General features: G+C 39.0%; 1 protein-coding gene across 3 annotated transcripts in view; it reads left to right on the top strand.

Moving 5' to 3' along the window:
• The window catches only part of ZNF800 (zinc finger protein 800), a 47,091-nt gene extending 29,103 nt beyond the window's left edge, over positions 1-17,988 (top strand). Inside the window, exons 6-7 of one of the 3 annotated variants that reach the window (XR_006964898.1) lie at positions 9,985-10,037; positions 17,971-17,988. Coding sequence is in view for 2 of the 3 variants with exons in the window: in XM_047094776.1 (XP_046950732.1) it covers positions 9,833-9,863 (31 nt within the window). In the remaining variant the exon portion in view is untranslated. Of the gene's footprint in view, positions 1-9,832; positions 9,958-9,984; positions 10,369-17,970 lie in introns of those variants that run through there. The other 2 variants (XM_047094778.1, XM_047094776.1) reach the window with 2 other exon arrangements.
• Positions 17,989-21,949: the final 3,961 nt, after the last annotated feature.

The following is a 21,949-nucleotide window of genomic DNA, read 5'->3' as shown; positions in this document are numbered from 1 at the left end:
TCTGCAATAGCTGTTTTATATCTTCTCATTCATTCCTTCAATGACACATACCGTTGGTTGAGTGGCCATCATGTGCCTGGTACTATTCCAGTCTTTTGGGGAAACAGAATCGTAACAGTGGTTAAAGCATGGATTTTTAAGAATGATGCAGACCTGAGTTCAAGTCCTGGCTCCTTTACTTGCTAGTTACTTAATCTTTCTAAGCTTGAGTTTTTGTCTGTAAAATGATAATATTAGAAACTACCTTATAGGTAGGTTTGTTGTGGGAATTTATACAAATTTAGTGATATGTTGTATTTTATATACTCAGCACAATGCGTGGCTCAAGTAAGAGCTCAATAAATATGCATTATTACTGTTGTAGTAATCACTAAAATTATTATCAATTTGCTCTGAAATACTTTCTAGCACTCAGTGTCTGGTTATCTTGCTTTGCCATTTGTGGTTCGTTGCCTTTTTGTTGGCATTAATCCAACCGTTTAATGAAAAGTCAGATGTAACATCCGTGATAAAGCCAAGATACCCAGCAGTTTATTAAGGTAAAACATACTATTTTATGGTCTTTAATCTGCCGCCACTTTTAATAGCACCTTCTGCTGATTGTTAAAGAATTTGTTGAAGCTTTCATATAATTTTGCTTCTCTGTGGCTGTTTTATAGAAGCATGTATAGTTTGAGTATAGAAACTCAAAGCAGCTTTTGGTTTTATTCTTTTGTTGTAAACATTAGGCTATGGGTACATGAACATACTCTGAATTTACAAGCAAGAATTATGTCTTCTATTTGCATCACCAGTGCCTCACAGTGTAGTTGTCATATAACAGGTGCTTAGAGAATGTTGAAGGAAGGAAAACGGAAGGCAGGAACAGGACATCAGGGATCTTCAGGCTTATCATTAGTCCACAAATATACCTTTGCTTTTAAGCTTCCTTCCCATTACATCATCTTCTGATCTGTATAGTTTCTCTACCTGTGAGCTCCTCTCTGTTTGTTACTGCTGGCTTCTGTTGCCTGCCTTCTTTGTGTGAACCTCTTAGCTTCTGCCATTGCTACTCAGTGATGGTGACAGATTCAAACTCATGGCAGTGCTGTATTGACTGTATATGCTGTAAGTAATCCATAATCAATTGCACACTGTATGGATGCACATTTAGTGATTTTTTTGGCTGGTTCTTTTAAAGGTTTACTTTTGTTTAATTCATGTTTATTGAATTCTTTGAAATTCAGCTCACATTTCACTTCCTATTCCATTCCCAGATCTCAACAAAAAGCAGGCAACTAATTGTTGATATTAGTTGTTGATATTGCTGCTTCTGTCATTTGTGTAATCTTAGAAATTGGGATTGATTAGTTATCTTGTTTATGTAATTCTCACATTGCCTACTTTAGAACTTTTGCACTGTCCTTAAAGCCTCCAGCTGTATTTTTGTTCCCTTGGTAAGAAGCAGCTTAGCCTGTATCATGGCAAAAGGTAGAGACATTTCTTTATGCTCCCCTTCTGCATCACACTTACTTTCTTGTCTTCTATTCCTTCTTTGATTCTTTGCAGAAAGAAGTGTTCTTCTTTTCCAAGTCCAACACTTCTGCCCTTTTTCCCCCAAGACCTTCCTTCAACAACCCTCCTCTCTTTTCCCCTCCCCATCTTCTGTCTTCCTTTCCACAAGCTTCTCCCCCTCAGCCCACAAATATGCTCAAATTCCTTTCAGCCAGAAAGTAAACTTTACCTACATACTACCTTCAATCTAGTTACTGCCATCTGTTCCTGCTTCCTTTCACTGTCAGGCTTCCACGTGCTTTCATACTGCTCTGTTTTAGCACCACTTTCACTATAACTTTGTATGTCCTTGTCTTCCTTCTCCTTTAGACTATAAAGCTCTTAGATATGTGTGTTGATCACCATTGATTCCTCAGGGCCTAGGACAGTTCCTGGTCCATAGTAGGCATTCAATAAATATTTGTTGAATGAATGAACAATATAGTGCCATGCCTATACCACTCACTTGTGAACCATCTGCAATTTTTTTCTACATCTACATTTTTATTAAAAGTTCACTTGAAGGACATCAATGCCCACATAAATGCTACATCTGGTGGCTTCTCGCTTTTCATCATTCTTGACCTCTTCATGACCATTAATACTTACAAATTTACTTTTCCCAGATTTTTACGGTCACTTATAACTGGGTCACCTTGGGATAATCTCAGCATGGTATTGCATCAAAAACAAACAAACATCTTTGTTTCCAAAAATCTTTGGAAAATAATGAACCTATTTACTATTTTACAGAAATTTCATAAGGAGATAGAAAGGTACAATTACATAAAGCTTAAATCCTCATACAAGTTGGCAGCTTCCTCCAATCTCTCTTCTGTAACATTTCTCCCAAAACATTCTGTGAACTTCCTATCCAAAACCCCTTGACCACTTTTCCCATCTTTATTTTCGTCTAAGAATAACTTTCCAGTTTAAATCACTTTAGCCTCTCAGGTTTTTCCAGTTCTTTTCATACCCATTATCCTGCTCAGGATTCTAAAAGTCTAGGAACATTCTCTTGATTTCATCTGGTTTGCCGTTACTAACTTTGCATGATTTTGCTTAATCTTGAAGCTTTACATCAGACACTATGTCCTCCAGTGAGTATTTCCTGACTTCCAAAGTTTGGCTAGGTTTCCCCTGAGTATGTTTCTATAGAACCTCATCAATAACTGTATTGAAATGATCTATTTGTGCCTCTTTCTTAGACTATAAGCATCTTAAGGGTAGGGCTCCTATCTTTTCTTCATACCCCTGGCATCTTATAATGCATCTGGAACATGGTGGATGTTAATAAATATTTATTGAACTGATGCTTCTGTGAACTCTGAGCCTTTCTTGCCTTTGGCATTTGTTAGTAGGCCTTTAAATGTGGATCAAACTTTCCTGAGTCCTTTTTCTTTTTTTTATACCGTCTCAGTGATTTCTTTACTTCCAGAGATCAGTTATCATTTCTGTGAAGATGACCCCAAACCTGTTCTCTAGCCTGGCTGTTCTCCTGATTATAAGACCATTTGATTTCAAAGTTGCATGTCAGACATCTCTATAAAATGTTTCTCCAGTATCTTAAATGCAACAAAAACTCAGTAAACCAAACTTGTTATCTTCCCTTTAAACTTGTTCCTTCTTTATGTGTTCCCTGTATCAATTCTTCACACTCCTACCCTCCCAGTTGCCTAGACTAATTAGAATCCTAGGAAATACCTGGACTTTTTTTTTTTTTCTTTCTCTCACACTCTTCACGTAATCAGTGATCAACGCCTGTTCATCTTTCCTGTGACTGTTTTTTACATTTGGCTCTTCCTTGCCATCTCCATCTTTAGTAGTTTAGTTTGGACTCTTATCTCTTACCTACACTATTGTATTAGTCTTGTAACTGACCTCCTCTCTAATCTGTCTTCCATGCTGCTGTCAGAATTATCTTCCTAAAACACAGATGTGCTGTTACTGTATGTTCCTTACTTGACTGATTTATTCATTCTCAGGTGTCAGCTTGTCACTTCTAAAGAAAGACAACCTAAAGTATGTCTCCCTTGTAGTTCTGTTTCATATTCCTTTCCTACTTGTCATCTAATACAGTTTGTAATTATGCTTGTATTTGTGCATTGACTTGTTTAATGTCTGTCTTCCCAGTGGAGAAATTTATGTAAGAGACTGGGTGAGGATAGTTATGTAGACCCTGCGCCTAGCACAATACTCGGGACATGGTAATGCTTTAAAAATATTTGTTGGATGAGTGGATGAATGATAGCTTATCAGTATAGGCAAATAGGAGATAGCAAAGGCAGAGAAGTTACAGGGTCCTAGAATCTTCTACATCCTCATAGACCTTCGTCTGTAGTTCTAGTTTTTCTGTAATAGTAATGGGCTTCTCCCTTCTGTCTATTGCATTTATTTCCATGAGGATGGGAGTCAACAATTACCCCACACTCACACTAATGCTGATGTGACTGCAGTTGATTTGGGGGCCACTGGGTGGTGGCAGCTAGATTTGTTTACCCGGTATTGATGCATAGGTGGTGCCCTAGGCATGCAGGCAAACAGGTATTTGCTAGGTTGAATTAACCCAGATTCCCTTTTAGCTCCTTGAGTGATGCAAGCCTTTATACCACATGCTAATTAAAGTATTTATTACTTGTAGGACTAGTTGTATTTGAAATGAGGTGTTTATTTGCCTTTTAAAGATTGAAGATTTCAATTGAACGAACTTTCATTGAATAGAAGCTGAATAAATCATTTGAAAATATTATCTAGGGGTAGGTCAGTAATAATAAGCAAATTAAACTTTTTGTCCACCCTGTGAGGCCTGCCCAGGTATCAAAAATCAAGGAATTTTATAAGTATTCTTCAGATTTTACTATTTCATAGATTGACTAGCTTCATCCATTCAGTAGGCATAAAGAGCTCCTGCCTTGTGTAAGGCACTGATTTAGGTGCTAGGGTTACAGAGGTAAGAAACCGTTCTTCCTCTTTTTTTTTTTTTAATATATATGAAATTTATTGTCAAAATGGTTTCCATACAACACCCAGTGCTCATCCCAAAAGGTGCCCTCCCGAATACCCATCACCCACCCTCCCCTCCCTCCCACCCCCCATCAACCCTCAGTTTGTTCTCAGTTTTTAAGAGTCTCTCATGCTTTGGCTCTCTCCCACTCTAACCTCTTTTTTTTTTTTTTCCTTCCCCTCCCCTGTGGGTTTCTGTCAAGTTTCTCAGGATCCACATAAGAGTGAAAACATATGGTATCTGTCTTTCTCTGTATGGCTTATTTCACTTAGCATCACACTCTCCAGTTCCATCCATGTGGCTACAAAGGGCCATATTTCGTTCTTTCTCATGGCCATGTAGTACTCCATTGTGTACATAAACCACAATTTCTTTATCCATTCATCAGTTGATGGACATTTAGGCTCTTTCCATAATTTGGCTGTTGTTGAGAGTGCTGCTATAAACATTGGGGTACAAGTGCCCCTGTGCATCAGTACTCCTGTATCCCTTGGGTAAATTCCTAGCAGTGCTATTGCTGGATCATAGGGTAGGTCTATTTTTAATTTTCTGAGGAACCTCCACACTGTTTTCCAGAGTGGCTGCACCAATTTGCATTCCTACCAACAGTGCAAGAGGGTTCCCGTTTCTCCACATTGTCTCCAGCATCTATAGTCTCCTGATTTGTTCATTTTGGCCACTCTGACTGGTGTGAGGTGATATCTGAGTGTGGTTTTGATTTGTATTTCCCTGATGAGGAGCGATGTTGAGCATCTTTTCATGTGCCTGTTGGCCATCCGGACGTCTTTAGAGAAGTGTCTATTCATGTTTTCTGCCCATTTCTTCACTGGGTTATTTGTTTTTTGGGTGTGGAGTTTGGTGAGCTCTTTATAGATTTTGGATACTAGCCCTTTGTCCGATATGTCATTTGCAAATATCTTTTCCCATTCCGTTGGTTGCCTTTTAGTTTTGTTGGTTGTTTCCTTTGCTGTGCAGAAGCTTTTTATCTTCATGAGGTCCCAATTCATTTTTGCTTTTCATTCCCTTGCCTTTGGGGATGTGTCGAGTAAGAGATTGCTACGGCTGAGGTCAGAGAGGTCTTTTCCTGCTTTCTCCTCTAGGGTTTTGATGGTTTCCTGTCTCACATTCAGGTCCTTTATCCATTTTGAGTTTATTTTTGTGAATGGTGTGAGAAAGTGGTCTAGTTTCAACCTTCTGCGTGTTGCTGTCCAGTTCTGCCAGCACCATTTGTTAAGGAGACTGTCTTTTTTCCATTGGATGTTCTTTCCTGCTTTGTCAAAGATTAGTTGGCCATACGTTTGTGGGTCTAGTTCTGGGGTTTCTATTCTATTCCATTGGTCTATGTGTCTGTTTTTGTGCCACAGTTCTTCCTCTTAAGTATCATAGAAAAGAACAAATTATAAGGACACACAGAAGTGCAATATTAAGGCACACTGAGGAGTTGGGGAAGGCTTTTCATAATTCCTAAATTCATTCTTGAATTGCGTTTTGAAAGAGGCAGAAAAACTTCCAGGTGGGTACAGACACATGAGACCACACGTAGACCAAGGGAAGATGAGACAGAGTGATGGCCAAGTCAAGAAAGATCTTATGTACCAAGTAAGTAGTTTGAATCAAATTTTCAAGATTAAGGGTAGTTATTGAAGGATTTTAAGCAGGGGTATTTGATAGCATTGAGGAGATTGAATTGGGATAGAGAGTAAGATTTGTGGTGGGGAAATCAAATAGAAGCCACTTTTAGAAATCTAAATAGGAAGTGATAAGGGCCTAAATTTAGGTAAGGCAATGAAACTGAGGAGACGGATATGGACACTATAATTATTTCAGAAGTGTAGTTTTCCAGGCAGTGGAGATGAATAAGGAATGTGACTGCCAGGTTTGGGAATATTGGTTGGGCAGGTGGGTCAGTCCATTCTTCAAGGTAGGAAACATAGGAGGAGGAACATTTTCTGGGGAGAAATGTTGAACTAAAGTTTAGATGTGTTGAGTTTGAGATGCTTATGGGACATCTCACTGGAGATGCTTAGTAGGACTAGGAGATACAGACTGGAGGTCAAGAGAGAGATTTGTCCAGAGACGAGATTTATGAGTCATTAGTGCACATATATTTTAAGCCATAGGTTATGAAGAGGTTGCAAAGAAGGATAAATACACTCTGCATATCATACTATTTCTCACATTCTTCTGGTTTAGTGTGTAAGTTAGGTTGCTGCCTTTCTATTTCAGTTTTTCATTTGGGAAATGATGTTTGACTAGCACTGATTCTCTGCTCCAACCACTACCACTCTCCACTGCCATTTATACAGTCTATAATGTAACTTATATTTGATATTACTTACTCTAAGAAATGCTGGATAATTAAATTGTAACACTATTAGGCAATGTGCACTAATTTAGAGGACTTTAAAAAAATCTCTAAGACCTATTTTAAAAGATTATTTTTAGAAAGGAAATAACCTTCTTAAAATAATAAAACAACCTGTTAGTGTTCTGAGACTGAACAAGATGTGTTTGTTGAGTTCCATACCTTTCATATGTTCAGGATTTGTTTGTGATTTAGTCCCTGTGCTTCTGATCAAGGCAGAAACTATTTCTGAAAACTAGGAGGAAGCCATGTCACTAAACTAATAGAATCTGACATAATCCATATGATAAACTTAATTTAGTATCCACAGCCAGATTCTAAGGGGGAAAATATGCTATTAAATATTGAACAGATGATTGAAATATATTGATTTTATTTTGCCAAGCTACATTTTTTTGGATGGGTCAATATTTAAGATAACAGTTAAAAGCTAGGTCCTGCACTGTCATATATGTTCCTGTGGCCCTCACTGGTTTCTCCCAGTTTCTTTTCACTTCTTTCTGAAGGGAGAACCTAACAACGGAACTTTAGATCTTGCCATTTAGATAGCCGCTAGAATTCTCCACAAGTTGAGGTTTTTGTCCCTTCAGAACTGACATGGAACAATCTGTTCACCTGGCACGGACCAATGGATGTTGAGGAGAGTGTGTAGAATGAGTTTTAAGAAGTCAGCCCTGCTTGGGGCTGAAAGTAATGACGTTGTACTGTAAACCATTTGAGCTATCCAACTTTTGATTAACTTTTAAAATCTGCCTTTGAAGGGAAGGATTCCTGGGAGACTTTCTGTGTCAGGTTTTAATAGAGTAAATTTATGGATGAGTTAGGACCCTTAAAAACTAAAGTCAATAATAGAAATGCTGACAGACTTGAACTAGAAGAGGACAGCTATAATAAAACAACATTTTATTATAACCTTATAATCTATAGTAAAATGGGGGGGGAACATTTAAAGTTTTCTGTTCTAATGTTTTGAAAATGGTTTCATTTTCTTGTTATTTGAACTTTAATAATGGGCATTAGCATAAACTGAATATCCATGTCAAAACAAGGTACATTGCCATAGCATAGAATTATTTTAAAGTGGTTTTTTTTGTAATGTTTATTTATTTTTGAGAGAGAGAGACAGGGTGAGTAGGGGAGGGGCAGAGAGAGAGGGAGACATAGAATCTGAAGCAGGCTCCAGGCTCTGAGCTGTCAGCACAGCCTGACGCGGGGCTCGAACCCATGAACCATGAGATCATGACCTGAGCCGAAGTCCGATGCTTAACCGACTGAGCCACCCAGGCGCCCTGTGTAGAATTATTTTAAATCATAAACTTTTAAGACTTGTTTCAAATCTTTTTTTCTAAATAAATTTGTTTCTAAACATTGCTTTTTTTTCAATATACCCATTTTCACCTCAGCAAGTCACTAAAAGATTATTGAATAAAGGTATTTCGGCACTTGAAAGTTTGTAACAAAAATGCAGAGTGGAATAGAATTTTAGAATACATATTGTCTGCACTGAGGACTTCATTTGTTTAATAACCTTTATATTTGTTGATATTCTTTCTTGCCCTGTGCCAACATTTTAGACATTTTGTGTAGAAATTTCTTACAAGATTTATCATGTTACCAAAAACACACCCAGATTCTTTATCCAGAAGATAATGAATACCTTGAAGTTATGTATTATGCCAAAATTAATATATTAAGTGGTTAAACATTATTCTTTTAGCTTTACTAGATCACTGGGAGATAGAAGGTAGTGTTTTGCTTTGTTTTGTATTGTTTTGGCATTCCTTCTGATGCAGTAAAATCCGCAGCACTTTATTTCATCTGCTAGCCCCAATTCACAGACTTAATCGATAGAAAAGTAAAACTGGCACCTCTTGATTTCCCGGTTTTGTGTATCTTGGGTGGAGCTGACTCCTAAGTGTGTGAAGGTTGTGATAGGAAATGACGCTAGGTACTTGCAAGAAAATACTGGAAGAGGGTTGCCAAACATTTTCTCATACCTCAGCGCCCTGCCCTATTAAAAGTTGCATCTAGATGCATAGTGATCTTGTATTTAGCCTGTTCAGTCACTTTTGATACAGTGCTAGTGTGTCGTCACTCCTACGTAGTAGTAGTCTGCAGAGAAAATTTGGCAACCCCGATTCTCACGTGTTTTGCAAAGTTACCATTTAAAATCAAAGTATGATTAAAACTAAATTCATCATCCTACTACGAGCGCCGACTTGGTCCATGCTGCCATCATCTTGTTGCTTATCACACAGGGTTCAAAATCCTCTTTCTTTTGTGACTCTGTTCTTGACAGCTCCGACCCATGGTGACCTCTTCCTTTGATGAACTCACAACATTTACCTTATCAGTTATTTTTCACTCTCACCCTGTGTGTTACTATTGCATCATTATTTAACTGGAGTGTCCCCCAAGATTAGACTCTAAGCCCTTTGAGGCCCAACAGTTTTTGTCCGCAGCATGTGGGATAATGAATGAACGGATCCCCAGGCCTCTTCCTGTTTTCTGTTCTCCAGCTGTCAGTTTGGGTGTCTTTTCTGTCACCTCTTTGTGTCCTACTTTGGTCTAAACCTTCTATTGCTGTCCTCTTGGCTACTCTGATTCTGTTAGTATCTTGTTTATGAAGATTATCAATGATTTTGGGAGATTCTTGGGCTAACTTTATGGGAATAGGAGGTGATTTTTCAGCTTTTTTTCTTAGGATCCATTTTTAAACTCTACTGCAAAAATTCTACCTTTTTACAATTATTTTTAATATTCATGTATCAAGTATATTCTAGGAGTCTATATCTTCGAAGCCATAGTTTAGATCTATAAAAAAGGAGGATTAACCTGAAGGAAAGAAGAGAAACATTGTTGCCAAACAGAAAGTTTATTCTCAGACTCTTTTGCTTGCTATGTTGCCTTTTTTTTTTTTTTTTTTATAGCCTCATGGGAACAGAGCAGGCCGAAGTGTAAGTAATTACAATATTGTGTTATATAAGTCACTGCAAAGTAAGGCTTATAGTTATTTTTTTTTTTTAGCCACCTGGCATTTTGTATATGCTGTTTTTTGAGCCATAATTCTGTTGAATTGCAGATGGGGACTCTAGAGATTTAGCATACCCTCATTCTAAAGTGGAAAAAGTTGAGGTAAGTGGTTGCACAAGGTCACATGTGTAGTTAATGAAGAATTCAGGAATAGAGGCCAGCTATCTCTTAAAGATTAGTAGGTAATAACACATACATGTAAAAAAAAAAATAACAAAAAAACGGTACTATGAGGTGTTCTGTGAAAGGTAAGTTTTCCTCCTATCCCATCTCTCATTCTCTACCCCAGAGTCAAATTACCAGTTTCTTGGGCTTTCAAGAGCTGTCCTATGTATATATAACCATATAAATGTATACCTTCCCCTTTATGCAAATGGTAGCATGTTTGTATACACTTTTCTGTACCTTGCTTTTTCCCCCCACTTTTTCACATGGCAGCATGTCTGAATTTTGTGGACACTGGATATTTTTATTCTTTGGTCCATGAACTTTCATGTTACTATATTGTCTATCATTTAAACAAATAGTTTTTGTTCATATGAATGGACAAATTATTAAATCATTTTTTGTTTCTAGTATATATTGAGTTTCTTGTGTGACCACAATGTAGTATTTCACATTGCTTTCAGAAAGAGATCATGGTTATTGATTTATTTTATGGTATATGTTGAAGTTAAAAGATAAGTGAAATATATATAATAATTATTACCACTAGTTACCAATAACAGCTGATTAGGAAATTTTCTTTTTCATTTGAAAAAGAAGTGACAGAGTTTTCAGGGAAATGATTTACCTTTAGACTTGTATAAAAATCTTTCTGGTATGTACAAAAATCTTTCTCAGTGCCAGTGAAAGGCAACAATGTTATAAATACCAAACCACAAATGTTTATTTTCTAAATTTTTAAATACCTTTTTTTCCATTTTTTAGAAAGATTTTATTTGTAAGTAGTTTCTATACCCAACATGGGACTTGAGCTCACAACCACAAAATCAAGAGTTGCATGCTTCACCGACTGAGCCAGCCAGGCGCCCCTATTTTCTGAATTTTTAAATCTCCAACCTCATATGCAAATAACAGAAATAATTTTTCATTTGTTTCTCAAAATGGATTGTAACTATATGTGTTAATCTTGATATGACTCATGATCATCTGTATAAAAATGTATTCTTAATTTTGATCATTCTGGTCTGTTGGCTCATTCTGATCTCTTGGCTAACTTTTGTATCAGTGCAATTATTGCTTTATTTATTAGAGATTAATGGGGCCTAAAGAACTCCTTGATTTTAGATCTTTTCAACCAAACCATATCACAAAAGGCAAACCCACTAAAAAAAAATGTGTCCCATGCCAGATGTCCATGATAGGATTTATAGAGGTTAAGTATTTATATTTGGATTTTACTTTAGATAGACAGTAATCCTGCATTCTCCCTAAAGGTGGCAGTACTTCTCAATGCATTATTTACTGAGTAATTCTGTTTGAAAACAGTATTAATTATAATTCCATTACTGATTGGAAAAAAGTTAATCATACTAAAAGTATATTTTCGTAATACTTTCACATTAGTTAAGATTCAGTAGTAGAACAAATAAGATTGTATTTTTGAGGTTTATAGCATTAGTGCAGCTTTTATGTGTATTATCTTCAAACCTGGACAGTTCTAATTGCATTCTGACTTTGGAATTCTTGGTGTAAGATTGAGAGCTAAAGTCTTGTCAAAAATTGTGATTAAGTCATGGTAGAACCTTGCTATATTTCTAGGTCTCTCTTCTATGGAGATATTATCAGGAAACAAAAACTGACAAAACACCCCAAACAAAAACCAGAACGCTTAAATAATTGTGTATTGTGTGAGACATGGGAATTTTTTTTTTTAGTGTTTTTTTTTTTTTTATTTTAAGAAAGAGCACACACAAGTTGGGGAGGGGCAGAAGGAGAGAGAGAGAGAGAGAGAGAGAGAGAGAGAGAATTTCGAGCAGGCTTCACGCTCAGCCTGCTGCAGGCTTGATCCCACAACCTTGGGATAATGACCTGAACCAAAATCAAGAGGGGGATGCTCAACTCACTGAGCCATCCAGGCACCTGGGAAATGTTTTGATATTTATTGTTTGGTATAAATTTATATGTCTAAATTTTACTTGAATTTTTTTTCCTTAGGTGGCTAACTTATTTTAACAAGTGAAATAAATATTTATTGGTGCTACTAAAAAAAAAACAATCTTGGGGCACCTGGGTGGCTCAGTTGGTTGAGCTTCCGACTCCTGATTTTGGCTCAAGTCATGATCCCAGGGTCATGGGATCAAGTCCCACGTCAGGCTCCACACTAAGTGTGGAGCCTGCTTAAGATTCTCTCCTTCTCTCTCTCTCTTTCTGCCCCTCTCCCTTGCTTGCACTCTCTCTCTCTCTCTCTCTGTCTCTAAATCAGTCAATCCTCAATCTTGAGCCTTTTCTGCTATAAAAACAAAGCTCTGAATTCACAAGGTGGTGCCCTGGAGTCTGGAGAAACACTATGTTTTGTCCTCCTTTTTCCATCATTTTCATTCCTAAATGGTTCGTGTGTGCGCACATGCGCATGCGCTGTATGCATGTGCACGTGTATGTTTAGTATGTGTTTGAAATCACATAGCATTGTAGTTTGAAGATGGTGAACAAGATAGAGCAGGCCAGCCTCCCCTCCAGGCCTCACAGGTCACTTTGACATGGCTATTACTTTCTAAGGCTGGCCTTGATTATTGGTTGATCTAGCAAGGTGACTGGGTGCTAGAGAACTGTGTCATCTAACGAGCCTCCTAGATACTGGTGTATAAATATTACAGTGCTAGTTTTTTAATTTGCAGGGAGAGGTATCAGACGCACTGGCTTCTAATGTTTATGGCTCAGTGTATTTTCTCCAAACAGGCAAATCTACAGTCTACTAAATTGTAATCAGAAGGTTGCTTCATGGGCATTGAGTCAGCTCACAGTGACCCAAATCAGCAAGTTCTGGTAGTGTGATGCATTCATCTTTCCCAAGGAATATATTTGCCACTCAGACCAGATGTTCAATTTTCAGAGCATCCTTTTTACTAGACCAGGCTGCAGACAGATGGCCAGCTTTTGATTTCTTGATTTCTTTTCTTACATAGTTACCATGGACTATCTCCTTTAGCAAATTTTTTTCCATTGGAGTTTAATAAATTTGCCTTAATACCTATAAAACACTTAGCCCAGTGCCTGGCATACAGTAATTAAATAATAACTAATATTAATAAGTATAACTGGTGTTGAGTTCAGGTCACATTGATACTTGTAATATCAAAGTCAGTCTTTTGGGCCATTTCTTTAGATGACTGATCTGTCTCATCTTTTACAATTTGAGCTATTTTCATTCTTTATTCTTTAAGTCTTTTAACTCCTTAATTTCATTTACCCTTAATATGGAATCCATAAGCTAATTAGGACAATCCTTTTTAGCTCTGAAAGACTTTGCTACCATTTTGTTTTTGAGACTTTCTTTTTCAAGTTTCAGTTTTTTGCTCCCAAATACCTCATTCTCCACAGTTCCCCATCTGCAATGTGAGTCTATTAAAAGAGATGATCTTCAAGTTACTGCTTAGCTCTAGAATATGTATAATTTTATATCTTATTTGAACAGATGATGTTTCAGTTATAGCCCTTTCCCTCTAATCATGCTTACCTTCATTTCAAGCTCTGCTTAAATTCTTTCTCATAGAATGTAAAGTTATTTTGAAAATGGTAGCAGCATCTGGATTCTTAGAATAGCAGGATTGCCATGGAATTGGGAGGTAATGGTTGAAAAACCCAGAGGTAGAGGTATGATGGTGGTGAATTCAGCAGTTGACAGTGACATTACAGGTAGGACACACAGCTGGCGAATCAAAATGTTTTGTTTGGAAATGGGTACAGAAAGGAACAGATGAGTTGGTCACTGCAGCAACTAATGAGCATTGTCAGCCTTCCCCTCTCCATCCATCTGGGGATCAGTTATTCTTTTAAGAGTGGCGGAATGGATTTAGGAAAACAGTGGAGACATTGCCATAGCTTTTTCTGGTATTCGTAAAAATACAGATTATGGTGCATTTTTGAAGCTGGTGGTCTCAGAACCACACTTGGAGCCAACAGTCCTGGGTAGTTACTGTTGTGGGAGTTCAGAAAGTGGAGAGATCATTTCAGACTGTAATGATCAGGGAAAGCTCGTCGGGAGTGGCTTTGGTCTGGGTCTTGAGGGGTGGGAAGTGTTTGAATAGACGTAAGGAGGGAGAAAACATTTTTTTGATGGGTGAAATGCCAAGAACAAAAGCATAGAGGTGAGAAATAATCATACATGATAGGGGAGTGGAGTGGTATAGAGTTTCTTAAATATGGTCCATGAAACAGAATTGAAGCAGTGCTTCTGTCAAATACCACTAACTCCAGAATTAGAAGAAAACGGATGCTGTGCCACTTTTGTTCAGCATGCAACTGGATAAACTATTGATGCCTCTCAGTGCATCAAGCTTCACGTTTTCATGTGCTCCCTGATGCCCTCAAGAAAGAATTCCATTTTAGGACCCTTTTTGGAAATTGGAAGACTGTCAACAGTTTCAAAATAATCCTGTCTTTTTCTCTCTCTAATATTCAAATGGAAGAAAAAAAAATACTAGCACTCTGAGGGCAAATGTGCACCCATCATATCAGGCATACGTCATGGTTTTCCTGCTTTGATGAGGGAAGGCTAGCCACACGTGACTGTGTCTCATTACTTTCCGTATCAGCTGCTGTCACTACCTTTCCAACAGGTACTACCAAGAAATAGGAAAAGAATATGATGTTTTTCTCTACTAGGCAGAGGTTTGCTGCCTTTCAAGAGGTCTTAATTTAATTTGAAAGCAGGGGAAATAACATTACTTGACTCTAGGTTGAAAGCCTTGGAGGAGGGGTTCGTGGGTGGCTCAGTCAGTTAAGTGTCTGACTGTTGGTTTTGGCTCAGGTCATGATATCACGGTTGGTGAGTTTGAGCCCCGCATGGGGCTCTGCACTGGCAGTGAATAGCCTGCTTGGGATTCTTTCTCCTTTTCTCTCTGCCCCTCCCACTATCTCTCTAATAAATAAACTTAAAAAAAATTTTTTTTGAAGTGTTGGAGGAATTTAGTGTTGCAGTACAGAGGTAACCTTAACCTGACAAAGCGTTCTTTGGAATTCTGCTTGGGTTCTGTGTACCTTTGGGAGTCAAAGATTTCACTGCTTGTTGCCATGGAGAAAAAAGTTCTAACTGATTATCAAAGAAGACGTATGTGTTGCTGTATCAAAGACCATATCATAATTTTACTTCAATAAGCCAAATATAATTGAAATTTACTACTGAGCAGTTAGAAGCTTTTAAATTAATTTTCTTCAGGAAGCCATTTTTCTTTTACAAAAAATAACAATATGAGGGAGGTATAATCCTTTGTAAATACCGTTTTTTATACATGGCTTATGTTCAGGAAATCAGTTTCCAGTGCAGTGAAATAAAGTATATGGTGTATGCATTTCTGTGCATAATTCTGGAGGACAAAGCCCATATCTTTAATCAGAATCTCAGACTGGTCTCTGACTTTCCTGAAAGGCTAAGAACTAATAATTTAGCTAGTGTGAAGACAGTGGGATGCTGTGGATGAATCTGAGCAAAGGAATGATGGGAAATTAGAAAGCTCATGCGAAGAATGTGAGAAATAAAGCTTTGGCAGGACTGAAGGGTGATTTAGGGATTCAGATTAGCTCCAGGGTCTGAGTTATCCTAATAATCTGAAGGCAATTTTCTAGATAGAGCTTCTCAAAGGTAGGAACCCTCAGTAATCTTTTGGTCTTAGTGTCTAAGCACAGTACTGAGACAAACAGTACTCAAAAATGTCAAATTAAATAGACTCACTGTATGGAGAATGAAAGTTAGACGATAGCACCAAAAATAAATGCTCTTCCGTATCTGTATTCAGTCCTGTTTATGTTAACTGATTTGGTGAAAAATAAGGTTTTTGGAGAGGAAATGCTTTATAAAAAAGCTCATAAACCATCTTTTTGTTCAGGAACAGTTAGTTAATACAAACTTTTTGGCCTCTCAGGATTTGTTCTCTGTAAATTTTATTTCTGAAAATCTTTTACTAAAAGTATGCCTCTAGACATGATAATTTTATCCAGTACCTTTAGAGAGAAGGAAACTTGCAGTATGGTGTGGTTGAGTAGGTCATCACTGATTTAAGCACTATTGTAATAAACATCTAAACTTGGATTTGTTCATCATTAAGTAAAATCAACCTGACAACTCTGAGGTCACTTCGGCTTAAAATATCATTGGAACTTCTCTCTCTTAAAAATAAATAAACATTAAAAATTTTTTTTTAAAAAAGGGGCGCCTGGGTGGCTCAGTCGGTTAAACGTCCTACTTCTGTTCAGGTCATGATCTCACGGTTTGTGGGTTCAAGCCCCGCGTCGGGCTCTGTGCTGACAGCTCAGGGCCTGGAGCCTGCTTCAGATTTTGTGTCTCTCTTTCTCTCTCTCTCTCTCTCTCTGCCCCTTCCCCGCTCACACTCTGTCTCTATCTTTTAAAAATAAAAAAACATTAAAAAAAATTAAAAATATCATTGGAACTTATAATGTATCTTGTATCAAATTAACAACACAGCCCTGGAATCCCACCCCTATATTATATTAATATAATTTTATGGTCATCTTTATGCATTTTCCTGGGACAAGGTTTAGCAAAAACCAGACTTCCTAGGTATTAATGACTGCTAAAAATTTAAATGTATTATAATGGAAGACCAAGATGTTTAGACTAGTTCATTGTAACATTTTAATTTGGCTCCCACTAAGTTCTTTGAAGTCAAAGAGACAATTATTGAATATGTTGTTAAAACGTTGGTATTCTATAAAACATCTGTTCCAAAAATATAATAGTTTTTTTTCTGTTTTTAGTAAACTTTGTGTTCTCAAGTCTAACAAACCAAATTAGGTTTGTTAGAAACCCAGAAAGCTTTTTTCCCTCCCTTTTTTCTGAAGTAGAAATGATTACTAGAGTAAAATAAGGTATAACTTCACAAAAGACACTGCTTATGGTTAACTGCGTAATATTTAAGGGACAAGCTGCTTTGTAATACTCTGATGTACTCAGTACCTTTCAGGAAGATAAACTACTGGGGACCATCCATTCATTCTTAAAACCTGATGTCCACTAGTTTTCTAAACAATACGATTATTTTCAGAAATTTGACTTGGGAGAAAGAATGGGAACATAAGAAGGGAATAAAGTTTTATTAAGTGTATTGTTTATTATAAAAATGAAATATGCTTATTGTATACAATTTGGGAAGCATATCAAGATTACCTGCGGCCTCATCACCTGGAGATGACCATTTGGGGTTTTTGTCTCCATTATTTTATACACGTGTGGTGTGCTGTGTATGTACACACATAAGTATACACCTCTCCACACACATTACAAATGGGGATGAGAACTGATTTTTTCATTCCGTCTAGTATAAATACTTTCCCATATGATCAGGTATTATTTCCCAGCATTATTTTGATAGGCTAATATCTACTCTAAGAAAGAGTATAATCTGACTGACATCTTACTGTTGGATATAGGATAGTTCCCGTTTTTCTTTACATTTTTTCTTTAATTTTCTTCGCCTTTGGTTTTTTTTTTTTCATGTTATAGATACTGTATTGAACACCCTGTATGAAAATTTTGTATGTATTCATAATTATTCCTTAGGGGAAAATTCTAAAACGAGAATTGGGTCAAAGTACGAAACGATTTAAGGGTTTTGATACGTTTTCTCTAATTGCTAAAACACATACGCGACTTCAGCCGGAGGCCGTTTTCCTCCGATCGACACAGGTTTCTGTGCGTCTGCGGGACGGACAACCTGTTGGGCGGAAATGGCATCGCGCGGAGTTCGGGTTTGCGGCGCCCGGATTAGCTGGGAGGAGCCGGCGCGTGTGTCCCGTTTCTAACCGGCGTGTCTTTGTCTTTCTCCATGGGGACCGCTGCCGCCCGTGCGGGCCGAAGCCTCGGGAAGCCGTCGCCCCGCAGCGCCGCCGCCCTGCGCCCGGCCGCCCCGGGGAGCCGCTGCCCGCCCGCGGGCGCCGTCACCACGCGCCAGGCCGCCGCCAGCTGCCGCGCCAAGCTCCGCGGCGGCGCCGCCCGGGAGCGCCAGCACGCCGCCCGCGGCCTCGGGAAGCCCGCACCGCCGTGAGCGCCGCCGCCCGGCCACCGGCGGGACCACGCCAGCGCTCCGCACCGCCCGAGTACCTCAGGCGCCCCCGCCGCGTCCCGCCTTCTTCCCCGCGCGCCCTGCAGACCGTCCCGGGCTCGGGCAAGTCCGCTCCGACGGCAGCGAACTCCGCGGTGTGCTCAGCTGTTCGCAGACCTCCCTTCACCTGCTCGCTGTGACCGAACCTGGCTCGCCTCACAACTCTTGCCCACGAAGCCCCTCAGGAGGACCGTGTGCCTTAGGGCCGGCGGGTCGGGAGGATGGCCTCCTTGCTAGTCTTTGCTGCTCTCCGAGCGTAACTTCCTCATCCTGCCAAAACCCCGGCTTTTTTTTTTTTTTTTTTTTTTTTTTTTAAGAATCTTCCCACTGGACGGTAGCAACCTCTTTCCCTCCTTGTAATTTATCCACTTCCTAGGCAGTTTCTTTCGTTATTAGTTCTTCAAAGGCCAGCTCCCGCTTTAGTCTTCTTCACCTCAAATCCTATCATCAACAAGCTCCTCCCCACCCCTGCCCCACTGTCTGCCAGAGATTGGTTTAGTAAGTGTGCAAATCCCCGATGACTGCGGGGTCACCGACACAGTCTGGAGTGTGTAATGCGTAACTGTGGTTGAACTCGAACTCCAACATCCTTGTAACTTCCCTCCTCGTAACTTCATCCCCAGTGACCATTTCTTCCCCTAGGAATCAGTCCTTGCCCCCATGGCTCTAGACTGCATCCCGGGAGATCCACTACCGGGTTTGCACTGAAGCCATGCTCCTCCTGGCTACTCCCAGTCCCTAACCGAGTCTCGTGTGGGTATTAGTGATGGTCCATTCATGTGACATGCAGGACTCCTCTAAGGAGCAACTTTGTCTCGGGGACTCCTCAGCAGCCTGGTTGAACTTTCTTAGAACCGCGCTGCATGCAGTCTAAGGCTCTTCTTGCTGGATCCCCTTCTCCTTTCATAGGTGTCAGACTTGCATTATGGTATGAAGTCCTTCCCCTCCCTGCTCCTGTTTCCTTACCTTTCTCCTTCACAGATGTCCCCTCAATAAAACTCTTGCAAATTGAAGCCTGCCTTGGTGTCTGCTTCTAGAAGGACCTGAGCTAACAGGTTATCAGACATTCCACTCTGATCATCTTCCTATCCTTCTGGATCCCTTGTTTACTGACAGCTAATTCATTAACTTCATTTTCCCCACTATCAGCCCCTGTTCTAGATTCACTTCCTTCCTTGTCTAGCCTGGATGCCACGGTCCATCATTATAATCCTTGAAATATAGTGCTCTCAGCAATCTTTAACCTCAATTTCTTCCAATTTACTTTCTCTGTAAACTCCCAGCTCTGGACAAACTTTACCATCTGCCTTCCATGGGCTTTATTGGGACAACTGAACATTGTCTTTAAGAAAATCACACAATGCAGTTAGTTTCACTTTCAACTCATGATTTCCAACCTCAAATTGGTGCTGTTGTTCCCACTGTAGTTTCAGTTTCCCACTTCTAATGCATATACCTTTTCATCTCTCCTCAAATTTTCTGATCCCTTCCTACCTGTTTACTTCAAACAGGTTTTTATTGCATAAAAACCTCCTCATCTTCCCACCACAAAACCCTCCTACCCCCCAACCTCCCAACCCAGCTACCTTGGTAACCTCCTCCTTCCTTTTTTGTGACTATGGAGGAAATTTCAAATTCCAGCTCCTCTTCTTGTGCTCTGGATCCCATTCCCTGTCGCCTTTCCAAGGACTTTTCTCCTTAGGTTTTCCCCTTTCTCTCTTCTACATCATCAGTCCCTGTCTTGAATGGATCATTCTCATCTCCCTGCAGACATGTTCCAGCGTCCAAAATCTAAACCACGTCTTTCCCACCAATAGCCATTTCTCAGCTCTCCTTCATAACCAAACTCTGTGGAGTTATCTTTATATATTGTCTTCATCTAATCTTCCAATTGCTTTCAATCCACAATGTGACTCCCCCTGTCCCACCACTGAAAGTGTCCTTGTTAAGATTACCAGTCACTTCCGTGTTATCCTAACAAAGGAGGATACCTTTCTGTCCTCACCTTGGCCACTCTCTGCTTTTTAAATGTTCTGTCTTCTTATCCAAGGCACTATTGTCTCCTGGTTTTCCTCCTCCTTCACTGATCAGTGTTATACTTCTTCTGCCTGGCTTTGAGAATTTGAGGTCTCTCACCTCCATTCAGCTCCCTCTTTTCTTTCCATGTACTTTCTCAGGACAGTCTTAACAATTTCCATCCATTTAAGCACTGTCTTTGTGCTAAAGGTTTCAACTTTGTTTCCCCCCTTGACTTGTAAGTTCTAGACTCATATCTAGTTGTTTGCTTAATATCTTCCTTTGGATGACTCAGATCTTTCAAACTTAACATGTCCAAAACCTAATTCCTCATTCTCATCCCAAACCTGTTTCCCCTCACCTTCTCTATTGCAGTAAATAGCACTGCCATCCAACAACCAAGCTCGAAACCTAGGAGTCATCCTTGATTCTTTGATGACTTCTTTTTCACATCAAATAGGCCAGCATAATCTATCAACTTCATCTCCAAAATACACCTTTAATCTGTCTGCTTCTTTCCATTTTCAATGCTAGTATTTAATCCTGATGAGTATTTTTTCTCGATTACTGTGATAGCCAGTCATACCTATTCTCTCTGCTTCTACTCTTGACCCCCCACCCACTTCGGCACATTCTTGGTAGAGTGGAAACAATGATCATAACTTGAGTTAAGTTGTTGCTCACAGGATAAAAGCTAAACCCCCTGCCATGGCTTACAGAGTGCTGTGTGAACTGACCCTTACTGTTCTCTCCACCCCCAACCATGCTCCCCTCTTTATTGCCCACTGTGATGCAGCTGCACTGGTTCCTCCAACATGCCAAGATCTATTTTGCACCTCAGGGGCTTAGGAAATGCTGGTATCTCTGCTTAAGCTGCTCTCCTTGGCTATCCTTTATGTGACACTTAAATACATCCTGAGAAAGCCTTGCCCACAGCATTGCTTGAAAGTAGTCCTCACCACTCTTCTCCCAGTTTTTTTGTTTCCTTCTTTACTCAATCCCTTTTCTCAATTTGTAACTTTATTTATTTGTTTATTTACTTTTTGTATGTGTGTCTGTTTCTCATTCTGGAATGAATGAGGGAAGAGACTGTGTCTGGATGTCTAGATTCTTCAACACTGTATGTCCAGCCCCTAGCACAACTTGGCACATATCAGATGCACAATAAATACCTGTTGAAGGAACAAATAAACACCTTTGCTAATTTTTTGGTTGGGAGTTCACTTTTTATTGATTTCTAAGAGCTCTTTATATATTAAAATAATCAACTATTTGTTCAATATGCTGCAGACATTTTGCCCCTTGTCATATATGTACCAATTTAATTCATGATGTCTTTGATATATAGAAATACTACATTTTCCATTTAGATAAATCTATCTTTTCTTTCATGATTTCTGCTCTTGGTGATATGTTTTAAAAAAGTCTTCTCCATCTCGATGTTATATAAATATTTGTTTATGTTTTCTTTTTTCTTAATTTTTAAAGATTGAAATCTTTACTCCAAATGGAATTTATTTTTGATATAGATGTGATTAAGGCTCTAACTATTTATTTAGTTGTTGCATCATCGTTTATTGAAAACTCCCTCTTCCATTGTTTTAAACCACATTTACCAAATATTAAATTCTTAAATACACTTGGAGTGTTTTCTGGATTTATTGTTTGTTTGTTGGTTGCCTGGTAGTCTTCTCTATTCCTGAGCCATGCTGTTTTAAT

Source organism: Lynx rufus, unplaced genomic scaffold, assembly GCF_022079265.1.
Source record: "Lynx rufus isolate CCGP_SWC_20201006 ecotype Redwood Valley unplaced genomic scaffold, mLynRuf1.p SCAF_4, whole genome shotgun sequence".
In the NCBI taxonomy this organism is placed as follows: Eukaryota; Metazoa; Chordata; class Mammalia; order Carnivora; family Felidae; genus Lynx; species Lynx rufus.
The sequence above is the reverse complement of the archived record's forward strand: the minus strand, read 5'-3'. Positions and strand labels throughout refer to the sequence as shown.